Source organism: Pseudopipra pipra, chromosome 16 (assembly GCF_036250125.1).
Source record: "Pseudopipra pipra isolate bDixPip1 chromosome 16, bDixPip1.hap1, whole genome shotgun sequence".
Classification (NCBI taxonomy): Eukaryota; Metazoa; Chordata; class Aves; order Passeriformes; family Pipridae; genus Pseudopipra; species Pseudopipra pipra.
In genome coordinates this window covers 2746095-2759654 of record NC_087564.1, presented here as the reverse complement: position 1 = coordinate 2759654, position 13560 = coordinate 2746095, and the positions used below count along the sequence as shown (strand labels likewise).

The 13560-nt window shown below is 60.9% G+C and overlaps 3 protein-coding genes across 3 annotated transcripts; 1 reads left to right on the top strand and 2 right to left on the bottom strand.

Annotated features, from left to right (window-relative positions):
* Positions 1-37: 37 nt before the first annotated feature.
* On the bottom strand, positions 38-2420 carry PTX4 (pentraxin 4). The gene is given in 2 exon segments (XM_064672665.1): positions 38-1648; positions 1651-2420. Coding segments are annotated over 2 exon segments (1575 nt in total). The 5' UTR covers positions 1804-2420; the 3' UTR covers positions 38-226.
* Positions 2421-2770: 350 nt separating this feature from the next.
* On the top strand, positions 2771-8893 carry ECI1 (enoyl-CoA delta isomerase 1). The gene is made up of 7 exons (XM_064672668.1): positions 2771-2889; positions 3291-3419; positions 4325-4452; positions 4984-5130; positions 5999-6120; positions 6835-7013; positions 8385-8893. The coding sequence occupies exons 1-7, from the start codon at positions 2847-2849 to the stop codon at positions 8549-8551; spliced, it is 915 nt and encodes a 304-aa protein (XP_064528738.1). The 5' UTR covers positions 2771-2846; the 3' UTR covers positions 8552-8893.
* Positions 8595-12472, bottom strand: LOC135422979 (deoxyribonuclease-1-like 2). Its single transcript, XM_064672675.1, has 8 exons — positions 12259-12472; positions 11821-11909; positions 10730-10813; positions 10513-10613; positions 10332-10444; positions 9943-10097; positions 9720-9816; positions 8595-9208 (listed from the first exon to the last, which is right to left on the bottom strand). The coding sequence occupies exons 1-8, from the start codon at positions 12403-12405 to the stop codon at positions 9158-9160; spliced, it is 837 nt and encodes a 278-aa protein (XP_064528745.1). The 5' UTR covers positions 12406-12472; the 3' UTR covers positions 8595-9157.
* Positions 12473-13560: the final 1088 nt, after the last annotated feature.

The following is a 13560-nucleotide window of genomic DNA, read 5'->3' as shown; positions in this document are numbered from 1 at the left end:
GTGAAGACCAGGGCAGAAATAAGTGAGGTTTCTCCACTGTCGGGAGCATTTTAATAGGAAGGATGGGCTGTACATCCTCTGGGAGCAGGCGACCTCCGGCTTTGGTCCCACCTGTGCCATACGGGCTGCCAAGGCCCCTTTCCCTTTGCCCCACCTCCGGTGGTCCCGGTCCTAGGATGTCCTCTCTGCCGGGCGTCCCATCACCCCAGAAGGATCCAGCTCGGCATCAGCACCGTGAGCCAGCCGTGACCGCTGGGAGCCGGCACCATTCCTGCTGCCAGGCTCGTCGCAGGCAGTGCTGGAGGCAGGGACACGCCACCCTCCGCACCCCGCCCTGCAGTGAGGCATCGCCCAGCGTGAGGAGGGGGCCACGGGGCAGCCCCTGCCCAGTCGCCATCCTGGCCACCTCCCCGGGCAGGAGAGCCCGTCTCCAGAGAGCGAAACCAGCCAGGTGACCCATAAAAGCTCCTGCAGTGCCCAAGTCCCTGCTGGGGCCGTCTTGCTCCCAGCCCAGCACCAGCGAGCCCCCAGCGGGAATTTCGTAGCCCTGCTGGAAGCCGGAGCCGGCTGCCAGCAGCCGCCTGTCCACATAGAAGCGGTACCGGCCCTGGCCGGAGGACCAGGTGAGGCACAGGTGGTGCCACCCGCCATCCAGGAGCGGCTGCACCGGGAGCTCCCGGAACTGCCCGTCCCCCAGGATGAAGCGTGCGGAGCCGGGGAGATCCCCACCATGGCCACGCACGGCCAGCTCGCTGCGCCCGAACTGGGTGGAGTAGGAGAGGAGGGCACCGAGGCGGGGGGCTGGAGTGGCCAGCCAGGAGCAGAGTGACAGTGCCCGCAGCCCCCGGTGTGGCCCCAGCGCCAGGACAGCCCCGTGCTTGGCGGAGCTGTTGGGGAAGAGCAGCACGGCACCGGTGCGGCAGGCGGGGGAGGTGGGCACCGAGGAAAGGGGGCCGTACCTGCCCTCCCCTGGCTGCTGGAGGGCTGGGAGCTGCTCTCGGGGGACCGTGGTCACGGTGGGGAGCACCAGTGCCGTGGGTTGGGGTGCTAGTGCTGCATCACGAGGAGTCTCTGCATGTTCCGCGGGTGCTCCACCAGGCCTGGCATCAGCCGGCAGCCAGTGCCCTTCCTCCTGCCGGCGCTGCTGCCACCGCCTCGTCTTTGGGCGCCGAGGGCTGGGGGTGCTGGGGACAGCCTGGCGCCATGGTTCCTCCTCCAGGTGGCTGTCCCGGCTCCGGGCAGCGTCCAGAAGGCCGTGTGGCTTAGTGCCAGCCTCCACCGGTGCACCCGGTGGGTGGGTGGCCGGGCGGTGCAGGGGGCTCAGGGCACCCACTGTCCCCTCCAGCCGCTTCAGCCGGCGGTGCAGCCGCCGGCCGGTGGTGGCCAGCCGGGCCAGCTCAGCACCCAGGGCGGCCCGGGCAGCGACAGCCGCCTCCGCCTGCTCTGCCAGCGCCTGGAAGCGCCCATCGATGTTATAGGAGATGTTGTAGTTGCTGGCGATGCTCTGGAGATGGCTCAGCGTCACCTCCTGGAGCCGGAGAAACTGCAAGGGAGTGGGATGAGGTGGGGTGAGCCCACATCCCCGTGCCGGGTCCCTGCCCAACCTAAAATGCTGAGTGCCCCCCTGGCACAGGCTGGGCAGCACCACTTCCCCTCCCCTGCACCCACCTGCTCCTCCAGGCGCCGCAGCCGCAGGATCAGGGGGCCGGGGCCGGGGCGGGCCAGGGGTCCTGGCACCTGGGTCAGGCCACCCTGCAGGGTGACAGCGAGGATCAGGCAGAGGGGCAGTGCCATCCCCGCCATCCCGCTGCCGGACGCTTTCTGCCTGCCCGGCACGGCCAGCCCTGGCCCCCGTGGTGCCCCCCCGGGGCAGCCCCCACCATGATGAGATCTGCAGCCACTGCCGGCACGGCCCAGCACCGGGGCTCCCAGCCCCAGGCCCCGGGCCAGCGCTCTGCGGGGGCGGCTGGCCCCAGCCCAGAGCTCCCGGGGCTCCGGCGTCCCGGGCAGAGGACAGGCAGGGGCTGCTCGGCTGTGGGGTGAGGGAAGGTGTGTAGGGACCTTGGGCACATGGCTGGATGCAGGGCAGGGGGGACGGGCAGGCAGGAACGGCAGTGCAGGCAGGACAGAGGTAGAATGGTGCAGGCAGTGCTGGCACGGTAAGGCAGTGCAGGCAGAGCAGTGCAGACAGTGTGAGCAGGGCAGGCAAGACAAGGCAGGCAGGCAGGACAGTGCGGGCAGGCAGGGTAGGACAGAACAGTGTAGGCAGAGCAATGCACGCAGTGCAATCTGGGCAGGCAGTGCAGTCTGTACAGTCAGCGCAGACAGGGCAATGCAGGCAGTGCAGTCAGTCAGTGCAGCCAGTACAGGCAGTGCAGGCAGGGCAGTGGTGTCTGTGCAGTCTGTATGGGCAGTACAGGCAGTGCAGGCAGGGCAGTGGTGTCTGTGCAGTCTGTATGGGCAGCACAGGCAGGGCGAGCAGCACAGTCAGTCAGTACAGGCAGGGTGGGCAGTACAGGCAGGGCAGGCAGGGTACTGGTATCTGTACTGTCTGTATGGGCAGTGCAGGCAGTACGGGCAGTGCAGTTAGTACAAGAAGTGCAGTCAGTACAGGCAGTGCAGGCAGGGCCACCACGGGGCGGCAGCACGTGCGCGCGGCAGCACCGACCGTGGGCGGAGCTTCCCGCCAATGGGCGGGGCTTTCCGCCAATGGGCGGGGCCTTCAGCCAATGGGCGGGTCCCCTCGAGCGCGGCACCGCCGGGCCGTGTCCCGCGGGAGGGGCGGGGCAAGGGGCGGGGCAAGGGGCGGGGCCGCCCCGCCCCGTACCCTTGAGCCGCGGCAGAAGATGGCGGCGGCGCCGATCCTGGCCCGACGGATCGCCCGCTCAGGTGCGCCCGGACCGCGCCCCGCCCGGGCCCTGCCTCGGGCTCGGCCTGGCCCCGACACCCCCCTGTGCGCCCCCGCGCCGCCAGGGTACCCCCTGCTGTCACTCCGTGGGTGCCCCACGTGTCCCCCTGCCGCGGGTTTGGGGTGTCCCCACACCCTCCTTCAATGGGCCAGGGTGTCCCACGTGTCCCCTGCTCGGGGTTGGGGTGCTCCTACATCCTCCTTCAGTGGGTCGGGGTGTTCCCCATATCCCCCATCATGGGATGCGGTGTCCCTGTATCCTCCCTCAGCGTGTCAGGGTGTCCCCATGTCCCACCTTGTCCATGCAGAGCGGTTTTGGGGAGCGCGCCCCACACCCGTGGGGGCTGTGCCCTGCCTGTCCCTACCTGTCTCTGTCCCCCAGGTGTGCTGCCCCTGTGCTGCCGGCCCCCATCATGGGACAGGGCCCCCCGGCAGCCCCCCGGGCTCCCACTCGCCCCGTGTCGTGCCTTCAGCAACAACAAGATCCAGGTGGAGCTGGACGAGAGCTCAGGTATGGTGGTGTGTCACCCTTGACCCATGGGCATTGTGGGGCACAGGCAGGGGCACTTCCATCCCTGTCCTGTGTGGCCCTGGGCATGGAAGGCCACCAAAGCCCCAGGTGTTCCAGCTGCAGCTGCTTGGGACCCTTGGAGTCAAGTGTTTGGGGTCAGGAGCCTTGCTGGTTGTGGGCACTTCAGGTGGCTGGTGCTGCTGGGGTGCCACAGGCCAGCCCTGGCTGTCACTGTCCCCTCTGTGGGGTTCCTGCTTTGGGCACCTGGTAGAGTGGCAGTGCTTCTTCAGGGAACAGCTGTTGGGAACTTCTGCTACCAGGAATAGCTGTCACGAGACCACAGTCCCTACTCTGAACAAAGGTGCCTCTTCTTGTGGCTTCACAGCTCCTGCCTTCAGGCCCCTGGGTGTGTCCTCACGCTGTCCCCATCCTGGGAATGGCTACAGCACCCAAACTAAGCATTTGGGGAGGACCTTTTGGGGCAGGGTAGGGCTCTTTGGAAGGAGACAAGGGCTCAGACCCCTTCCCGTGGTGGTGCTGGCAGGCTCAGTCAGGGGTGTGATCCCCTGGGCAAGACTGTTTGCTGGGACAAACACGCAGGTTCAACTTTATCTGTTGAGCCCAGAGAGAAGGGAAGTGTTGAGCAGCATGACCCCAAAGGTGGCTGGTCTTTGGGACACGTGAGTTGTCACTACACATGTCCTGGTCCATGCTCCAGGTCCATCACTGGCAGAGTGAGCCTGGCTCACTGGGCAAAACAGGACCTTGCCCTTGGCCCTGCAGCTCTGGGAGCTTTTTAAAGAGCCAGGAGTGGGAAACAGGGAGGCAGGTGAAGCTGCCCTGGGCAGGGCAGTGTGTGCTGCTGTGGTGGGGAGTCTGATATCTCTGTGTTTACCCTGGCACAGGCATTGCCATGATGAAGTTGAAGAGCCCCCCAGTGAACAGCCTGAGCCTGGACTTACTCACTGAGTTTTCCATAAGCCTGGAGAAGCTGGAGAATGACCGTGCCTGCCGGGGTGTGATCATTACATCCGTAGGTGTTGTCCCTTGCTCATGTTTGGTCTCTTGGGTCACTGGTCACTGGGATGGGAGGGCCTGGAGGCAGATTTGATTGGTTTTTGGAAGGGCTGTGATCTTCCTTCTGTGCCCTTTTCTGGCAGAACAACAACAGCCAAGTGTTGTCATTTGTCATGCAAATCAAATCTGCTTGTCTGCCAACCTGATACATCCCGTGAGATCTCCTGGAAGAGATGCCAGTGTTTATTTTCAGGCATGGTGTGGGGATAAGGTGGTGCCTGGGAATGGGACAGGGCAGGTTTTGTGCTGTGTGGCTGATTGTACCCACACAGGGACCCTGACAATGAGAAATCATGCTACAGGCAGAGTCCCAGCACTGCAGGCCATGGTGGTGGGATGATCCCGGCTGTGGGAGCACTGGGGAGATATTTTCAGAACCCCAAAAGACCCTCATATCACATATAATTATCACTTTCCTGAGGCTGCCACGCTGAGGGCTAAAGGATGACAGTGACTCTAAGTGATATCTGTATTTTCCCGACTCCAGACTATCCCCAAAATATTCTCCTCTGGCCTGGACATCATGGAAATGTGTGGGAAGAACGTGGAGCACTATGGAGAGTTCTGGAGAGCTGTGCAGGAGGTGTGGCTGCGGCTCTACGGCTCCAACATGGTCACGGTCGCTGCGGTCAATGTATGTCCTTTGGACCCACCTCCCTTGTCACCTCTCACCTGCTGTGGCTTGTTTGCACCGTGTGGGCAGGGACAGCCGAAAAATCAGGCTGAAGCAAATCCAAATAATGTGTTTGTTGGGGTGTTTGGGCGAAATTCGTGTCTGTCAGCATGTGGGGTGTGGGAAGGTGCGGAAGCGTGGGATGCTGCAGGCACCGTGTGAGCTGCAGACACTGCTGGGGTGTAGCAGCATTTCAGCACTTCCACCAGGTTTTGCTCCTCCAGCTGTGGTTCTTGGCCAACAGAGAAGTGCTGTTGGAATCTCAGTGTCCGTGGATGGGTCGTTACATGTTTGGTGTCTTCTTTTCATTTTCCAGTGCGGTGCTGCCCTGGCAGCTCCCGGTGGTGTCTGTCCACAGCCCGTCTTTGAAGGCAGCTGGGTCTTCCCACGGGCATCCTGAGCAGGGCTGAGCAGCACCAAGCCATGGCAAAGATGGTCACAAATGGAAGGGAATCCTCCCCTGGGAGGGTGGTGAGGCCCTGGCACAGGTTGCTCAGAGAAGTTTGGGCTGCCCCATCCCTGGAAGTGTCCAAGGCCAGGTTGGATGGAGCTCTGAGCACCCTGGTCTAGTGGTTGTGTCCCTGCCCATGGCAGGGGGGTTGGAACGAGATTGGCTTTAAGGTCCCTTCCAACTCAAAGCATTCTGTGATTCAATGAAACCCTGATAACCTCTCAGAGATCTTCTTTAGGGCTGTTTCGGATCAGGTGATCAGAAATTTGGGCGACATCTGCTCTGTCACCCCATGTCTTCCCTACTCTGGAGGGATCAGTGAAGCTGGGGGATATTTGTAACCATGTCCTAGACTCACTCCATCCTTCTGTCTGCCAGGGGTCCAGCCCAGCAGGAGGCTGCCTCATCGCCCTGTCGTGTGACTACAGGATCATGGCAGAGAACCCCAAATTCAGCATCGGCCTGAACGAAGCCCAGCTGGGCATTGTGGCTCCCTTCTGGTAGGCCAGTGCCTCCTGCTTCTAGGGCCATGTGTAGGTCTCTAAAAAGAATTCATCTTCAAGGAGTTAATTAGGCAGTTTAGCAGGTCATGGAGGTGTAGGTTGTGTGTCAGTGATCAGGTAGATGCAGCTGCAGGAGATGGTACCTCATTTCTGTCCTGTCCTGCAGGTATCTGAAAAGCTTTCAGGTTGCAGAAAGTCCTCATGTCCTTAACCAGGAAGGACCTCAGTTCTGACTCTGCAGTCAACTCTGAAACTGGTGCTGGGGGTTCTCACTGGTCAGGCTCAGTCTGGGAATATGCTTTTCTCAGGGTACATGGTGTGTACCTGCAAAATCCTTTGGTGTGGAGATCTCTGAAAGCATAGGGACAGTAACATACTGAGGCCCTTGGTTGCCCTCAGAGCATGTAAATGTACTGTTGGAAAGGAGCTTTCACACCAAGTTTGCCCATGTCACAGCAAATGGGTACAGCTGGGACCTGTGCATTGAGGGGCCAGTGAGGAGCTCTCGTGAAGGGGAGAGTGAACTCTGTTGGGGTACTGCCAAAAATGGCTCTTCTCACATGATTTTCTTGGTGTGGCTGAGCCTGCAGCTGCTGTTCAGAGCCCCGAGCCTGGGGAGTGGGACCAGGGTGCTCTCAGCTCCAGTGGCTGGGTGAGCTGCCCCTGGGTGTTTCTTTCCCTCACTGTGGCTTTCCCTCCCATCTTCTCCAGGTTTAAGGACACGTTTGTGAATGTTGTGGGACACCGGATCGCTGAGCGCTCCCTCCAGCTGGGCTCCCTCCACCCTGCACCCGAGGCACTCAAGCTTGGCCTCGTGGATGAACTGGTGCCAGAGGAGAAGCTCCTGGAAAAGGCTTCGGCCGTCATGGCACGGTGGCTGGCCCTTCCTGGTAAACCTCTGGCAGGGGAGGAAGGGATCTGATCCGAGTGGGAAGGACAGATGCCAGGGCTGGTACCTGGGAGCTATGTAACAGTTTCCATTGAAAGGGAAGGTGTAGATGGCTGGGAAGTGGGAGAGCTGAGCACAGCAGTCCTGGAAGCCTTGGACAGCCTGGAAGCTGGGTGTGCAGGGCATGTGGCTCCAGCTCAGCTCGCCCTGCCAGCCCTGCTGAGTCAATCTGGAGATGCCTGAGTTCCAGATACAAACTGAATGTGTCTGTCAGTGGAGGTGTTAGCCCAGAAAAGCTGCCATGGAGTTGAGGGAACAGGCTGGGTGAGAGCAACTGGATGGCTGCCAGTCTGCTTTCATTGTCTGGATCAACTCTTGGCACTCTGCTGAGCTGGAGATGGCAGTGATGGGGGTGTGAGGACAGACAGACAGCACAGACATCCTGTGTGTTTGGGCTGCTCCACGACTGCAGCACATGGTTCCTGGGCTGGGAGAGGGCTCTCTGCCAGATCTGAGCTGTCCCATCCCAGACCACCTCTGTCCCCTGCTGTCCTGGTGGCAGAGTGACACCTCACCCCTCAGCATGTCTCAGCTGTGCCCTCCCCTGACTTGTAGGAGGCACCGTGCAGACCCGCCCCCTGAATCAGAGCCAGGAGTCTGTGAGGGAGGAGGTGTCTGTAGCACACAGGCACTGGAGCAATTTGGGGTTCCCAGTGTGCTGGGGGGGTCAGTCCTCATTTCACCATCACAGCTGAACTAAACTGAGGGTGTGCATAAAACATCTGTTGCACAGATGTGTTGCCACATCACTGCATCTGGCTGTGTGTGTGAGGTGCTTGAGGCCTCAGTCAGCTCCAGCAGCATCCACGTGTCCATGTGGAATGGCACAGGCCCAGGGATGAGCTCGAGGGGACAGAAGCTGCTGGCTTCTTTTACAATGTGTTTGGGAGGAACAGACTGTCTTGCCACAGGTTGAAGGGGTTGGTTTCGGGGAGCTTAGAGCCAGAGCAGTTTCAAATAACAAGGAATTTTGTTTGGTTACTGCTGTCCTGAGCCTGGGGGTGTGTATTGGGAGGGGGTGTTGGGAAGAGGCTGGGCTCTGGAGGGCACAAAGAGGAGGAAATGCACTTCATCTGTGCCAGTAAATAAGTCATTTCCCCACTGAGCAGTACAGTCATAATTTATTGTATGAGAATTTATCCAGTTCAGCTTCCAGACAGTGGGATTTTCCTTCACCTTTCCCTGCTGGTTCAAGGAACCCTTTGCTGTGGGATCCCTCCCCTTTGCACCTGCACGTGGTGGTGGCAGTGGCTGGGAGCTGGTCAGGGCTGAGGACAGGGCGTGCTCCTCATCCTCACCGTCCTCTCCACAGACCACGCCCGCCAGCTCACCAAGTCCATGATGAGGAAGGCGGTGCTGGACCACCTGGTCGCTCACCGGGAGGAAGACATCAAGAACTTCATCAACTTCATCTCAAAAGAGTCCATCCAGAAGTCACTTCGCATGTACATGGAGATGCTGAAGAAGAAGAAGGGCTGAGAATCCAAGCGCCCTGGGGCGGGTCCTGGGAGGTCGAGTCACCCTCCGAAACGCTGCAGTGGCTGTAGGATTTCACAGCAAAGCCGTCTGCAGTGCCAGCAATTGGTGGCGTGCCACTGCTCCCATGGCTGCCCCAGCACTTCCCTTTGTCCTGTAGAGTGCCTGACACCACTGCTGCCTTCCCTGAGAGCAGGGGAAGCCTGCTCAGCCCCCCTGAGGGATGGACAGGGAGAGGGTCTCCACACACTGTGGCCTGAGCCCACCGGTCCTTGGATGTCCTCCCTCCTCTCCAACAGTTAATCATGAAATGAGATGTGTCAATAAATCTTCAGTGAGGTAGGAGATGGATGCTTCGTTCCCCGTGGTCACAGTGTCCTGGCTGGTGGCCTGTCCCCAGGCTCTGGTTCGTGGTGGGCTGGGGGAGCTCTGCCCTGAGCTGTGTGTCCTGGGGGGTCTGGGCACGGCCGGCTGTCACCCTTCTCCAGACCAGGATCTGGAACAGCCCACGCACAGGGCTCGTGGATGGGGCTGCAGGGGGTGCCTTCACAGGGGTTGGTGGTGGTGGGAGCTGGAGCTGGGATCGTGGTCTGCAGCTGCAGGAGGAGCTCAGGCTGTGAGCTTCACCTCGACTGGGTAGTGGTCGCTGACTGCCAGGGCCTGGAGGAGGGTGAGAGGAGGGGAGATGTGAGTCCCTCACCCCTCACCATGCCAGTGGGGCTGCAGGGCAGTCAATGGCTCTGCCAGAACCTTCTGCCTCCTGGAGGGGATCACAATGTTCTGAACCCTGAGATACTTGACACACAGGGCTCCACTTTTGGCACCTCTCATGGAGAGGCCCAGGCGTGGCCTGTGGTGGGCAATGGCAGGAGGGCACCTGCCCTCTGAGACCCTCATATCTCACTTGAGGGCTCTGTGCCAGCATTGCCTCTTACTCTGGAGTCTTGCCTGCACCTGCCCATGGAAGACCGTGAAAAACCCCATGCATCTCTTCTCATCCCCTTGGGGACAAATCCCACATTTGAGACAGTGACCCCAAATCCCCCCTCCTGTTTCCCCCCTTGGGTTCCTTGTCACCCTGAGCCCCCTGAACAGATGATGGCAGCCCTGCAGCCTGGGCCAGCTCGGCTTTGGTGCCTGTTAGATCCCCGGGTTTATGGTCCTGGCTCACCTCCTCCTGGTCCAGCCGGAAAGCACGCTGGAAATCGTAGACAGCAGCCGAATTGGACACAATGCTTCTCTTCAGCTTGGCCCCACACACCACGATCCTGCCAGGGAGATGTGGATGGTGGGTCCAACTCCTGCCCCTGCACTCAGCCACTGGTAGGGCAGGGCGGGCAGGGGTCCCTGGGGTGCTGGGGAGGGGGGTGGCAGTGCCATGGGGTGGTGCTCACCTGTCATAGGCACAGTCTGACTTGCCCACGGTGGTGTCGGTGCTGTCGGGGATCAGCCACTTGAAGACGTCGCTGGTGCGCAGGCGGATGGACGACCAGTCGCTGGGCTGGACGTAGGCACAGTCGGCGTTGAAGTCACCCAGGAACATGATGTTCTGCAGTGGGGTAGATGGAGAGGCTCATGGTCTGGGAATGGGGCTGTCTCTGACACCAGCCCTCCCGTGGGGGTTAGTCCTGGGTGCCTGGGAATCCCTCGTGACAGGGCAGGAACAAGGTCTCCATCCCACCAGCCCTGCACCAGCTGCACTTGCCTTGGAGCAGGAACCCAATGGGGGTCCAACAGTCTCAGTGCCCACCCCTGGTGCCACCCCCAGTGCTGTGACACTCACGTCAGTCCCCCACTTGTTGACGATGTCCAGGTAGACGTCGTAGAGCGCGTCGATCTCAGCGACGGCATCGTGTGGGGCTGAGTGCAGGGGTACCAGCACAAACTCCTCCACCTCTGCAAGGGGAGAGGAACGTCAGCCCCACAGCCACCTAATGCCCCAGGGCCACTTGTCCCCTGCTTACTGGTGCGGGGCGCTGAGACCCTCAGGATGAACGGCTCCCGGCTGAAAACATCCTGGCGGTCCTTGTACTGGTAGGTGTCCACCACAGACACGACATCTGTCCTGTGGGAGCAAAGGGATGGTTACCCTGGGGCTCAGCACAGCCTCTGTGTCCCCTCCATGGTGCTGGTGTCCCTGTGGTGCTGTGGCACAGGCAGCAGCACCCCCAGCCCTGTTACCTGTAGATGAAGAGGTACATCTCCTTGTAGTTCTCCCGTCCCAGGGGGCCACTGATCTCGTAGTCATATGGGGACTTGGACGCACTGTGGAGATGCAGAGGCAGGATGGTGACGTGGCTGCCACCAGTGACATGGCTGGTACCATCCTGGGTTAGCCTTGGCACGTCCAGGAGCTGGGCAGCCGTGGGGTTGGCACCAGCCAGTCCTGCTCTGCTGTCCCTGTGGGTCACTGCGCCCTGGCTGTGAGGTGACATGGGGTGTCGTGGCTCTGAAACCCCCGTGTCCCACCCCGGGGTGGCTCCTTGAGCACAGCAGGACGCAGGGTGGCTCCTGCCACCCCTTTCTCTGCAGGGACGCTCCTCACCTCCCTTTGCAGCAGGGCTGAATTAGGTCAGTGAGCAGCCTGGGGCCCTGCAGCGCCAGCGTCACCCTCCCTGCCCCGGCTGCTTTGTGGCCGTGCTGGAGGGGACACCGAAGGGGCGAGGACACGGGCTGGGCAGACCTGCTCGGGAGCACTCCCAGCTTTCAACACAGTGGCAGCAGCTTCCTCCTGGTGCTCAGCTGTGCCTTTTCCCAAAATGGGGTCAGCACCTAGCCGGTGGAGGGGCTGCTGCCCTGCTGTGACCAGTTTTAGCCCACCCCAGCAGCCTCTCTTCCTCCTGGGGTGCCAGAGCCACTCACCTCAGAGTATCATCCACCACTGGGTCCGTCCCAGGGTCCTTCTGCCACTTACAGAGTCTTGAGGTGCAGGGTCTGCCTATCCCCACTCACTTCATTCCCCCCTCATGCCTCTGCCCTGTTCTGTTGGATTTTGGAGATGGAGCTTGCCAGAGCTGTAGTTCCTTTCCATCCTGCGTGCTCAGGTGGGGTTACAGCTTTCAGAAGGGGGTTGTACCACCTGTATCCCCATTCCCCTCACCAGATTACTTAGAGCGGCTTTTTTTGCTCAGCGCCCCAGCACTTTTCTCCTATTCCCCTTCCCAAAAACAACCTCTCTGCCCTTGGCTGACCTTTTTTTTTTGCCTTTTATTGCTCAGGCAGCTTGGCTTTCCCTGCTTATGCTGCTGTCCCAGCCCCAGCCCCGCTCGTACCTGTTGAGCTGCTCCATGAGCTCGGTGACGGCGCTGAGGTCGGAGTCGCGCACCTCCTGCACCAGCACCACGTCGTAGCGGAGCAGGATCTGCGAGGCCAAGGGGGACAGCAATGGTGGGAGGGAACCTGCTGCCAGCTCAGAGCCAGTCTCCCACCCACCTCCCAGCCAGGCACCCTGGAATACACCGTGGGGCTGGATGCACCGTGGGGACCCACATGTCCCTCGGTCCCAGGGCAGATGTCCCCATGGGGGGCTCAGAGGGACCTGTGGCTGTGTCTGATGCCCTACCATGGTCCCCACCAAGCCTTCATCCACTCAGGGCATCCCCAGCACTGGGATGCCATCCCATCCTCAGCCACATGTCCTTGGCACAGGAGCCACGTTTGTGGCTGTCCCAGTGCCCAGCCTGTCCCCACGCTGTGCTGGCTGCACTCACGTTGATGATGATCTCTGCCACCTCCTTGTTGGACATCTTGGTGTCACCGAAGGCCCGGATGTTGAAGGCACCGACGCGCAGGGTGGCAGTGGCCGGGCACAGGAGAGCCACAGCCAGCAGGGACAATGCCAGAGTCACAGTCCCCATCCTGCAGGGAGGGATGCTGAGTCACAGAGATGGGAGCTGAACTTGGAAAACTCCTTTGGATTTGGGGTAGAAAAATAAAAGGACATGCAGATCCTTCCTCAGTCCTGCTGTACAACAGCGTGTCATGATGGGCACTGCCTTGAGCAGCCTGTGGAGCTGGCACAGGCAATTTGACAGCTTGCTGGTCCCAGAGAAGATAAATCCCATCCCACCACAGTGAATCCACCTCCTCCAGCTCCCGGGATCACCCAGCTCCACTCCCCGCTGGAATTTGTCCATCACCCACCAGCCCCAGCCACCGCTGCCAGCACCCCAGGCTGTTCCATGTCCTTAAACTTCGCCACAGCCTCCACTGTCAGGGTAAGGTAAGGGTAAGCTCCTCATCCCAGCTCGTCGCAGCTCATCCCAGTCCCTCCCGGTTCACAGCTGGAGGTGCTGAGCCTGGATCTGTCCTTACCTTGCCAAGTGTGCAGCACCTCTGCCCTCCCAGCAGCAGGATGGGCGGCTTTATTGCCAGTTGAGTTGCCGGCAAAGCAGGATGAGTCGGACACCCCCGTGGGGGTTTTGGCATGACTGTGGGCTCCTTCCCGCATTGGGAAACCAGAAATCCCACAGAACGACAGGGTGGGGCCAGCACAGCCTCCCCTGTGCTGACACAGCAAAGGGCAGCCCTGGAGGCTTGACAGGGCTGGAGCATCCCAGTGGGAATGGGTGGGCACGTGGGACTCGGGGGGCTGCAGCCAACTGGGGTGGCCTCCCAGATCACAGAGTGGGCACAGTGGCCAGGCAGGAGGTGAAGGGCACTGACCTTAATTGGGTGATTCAGACAGTGTAATTAGAGGGAAGAGGAGGAAATGGCCTGTGTTTGGGTCAGGCAGGTGAGCACCAGATGAGCACCGCCAGCCCCAGCTGCACACCCCTGCAGCAGCCCTGGCAGTCACTCACAACAGCCCTGCTGGTGACCCAAAGCAGCCCCACCGGTGACCCAAAGCAGCCCCACCGGTGACCCAAAGCAGCCCAGGAGGAGTGGCATTTCCCGTGCCAGCCCCCAGCATCACCCTGGGGTGATGAAGGATCAGGAGGCTCTGACAGGCAGGGAGACGGCGGCAGCCCATGCCGGGACTTGCCGTGCTCTCACATGTGACACCAGGTTTT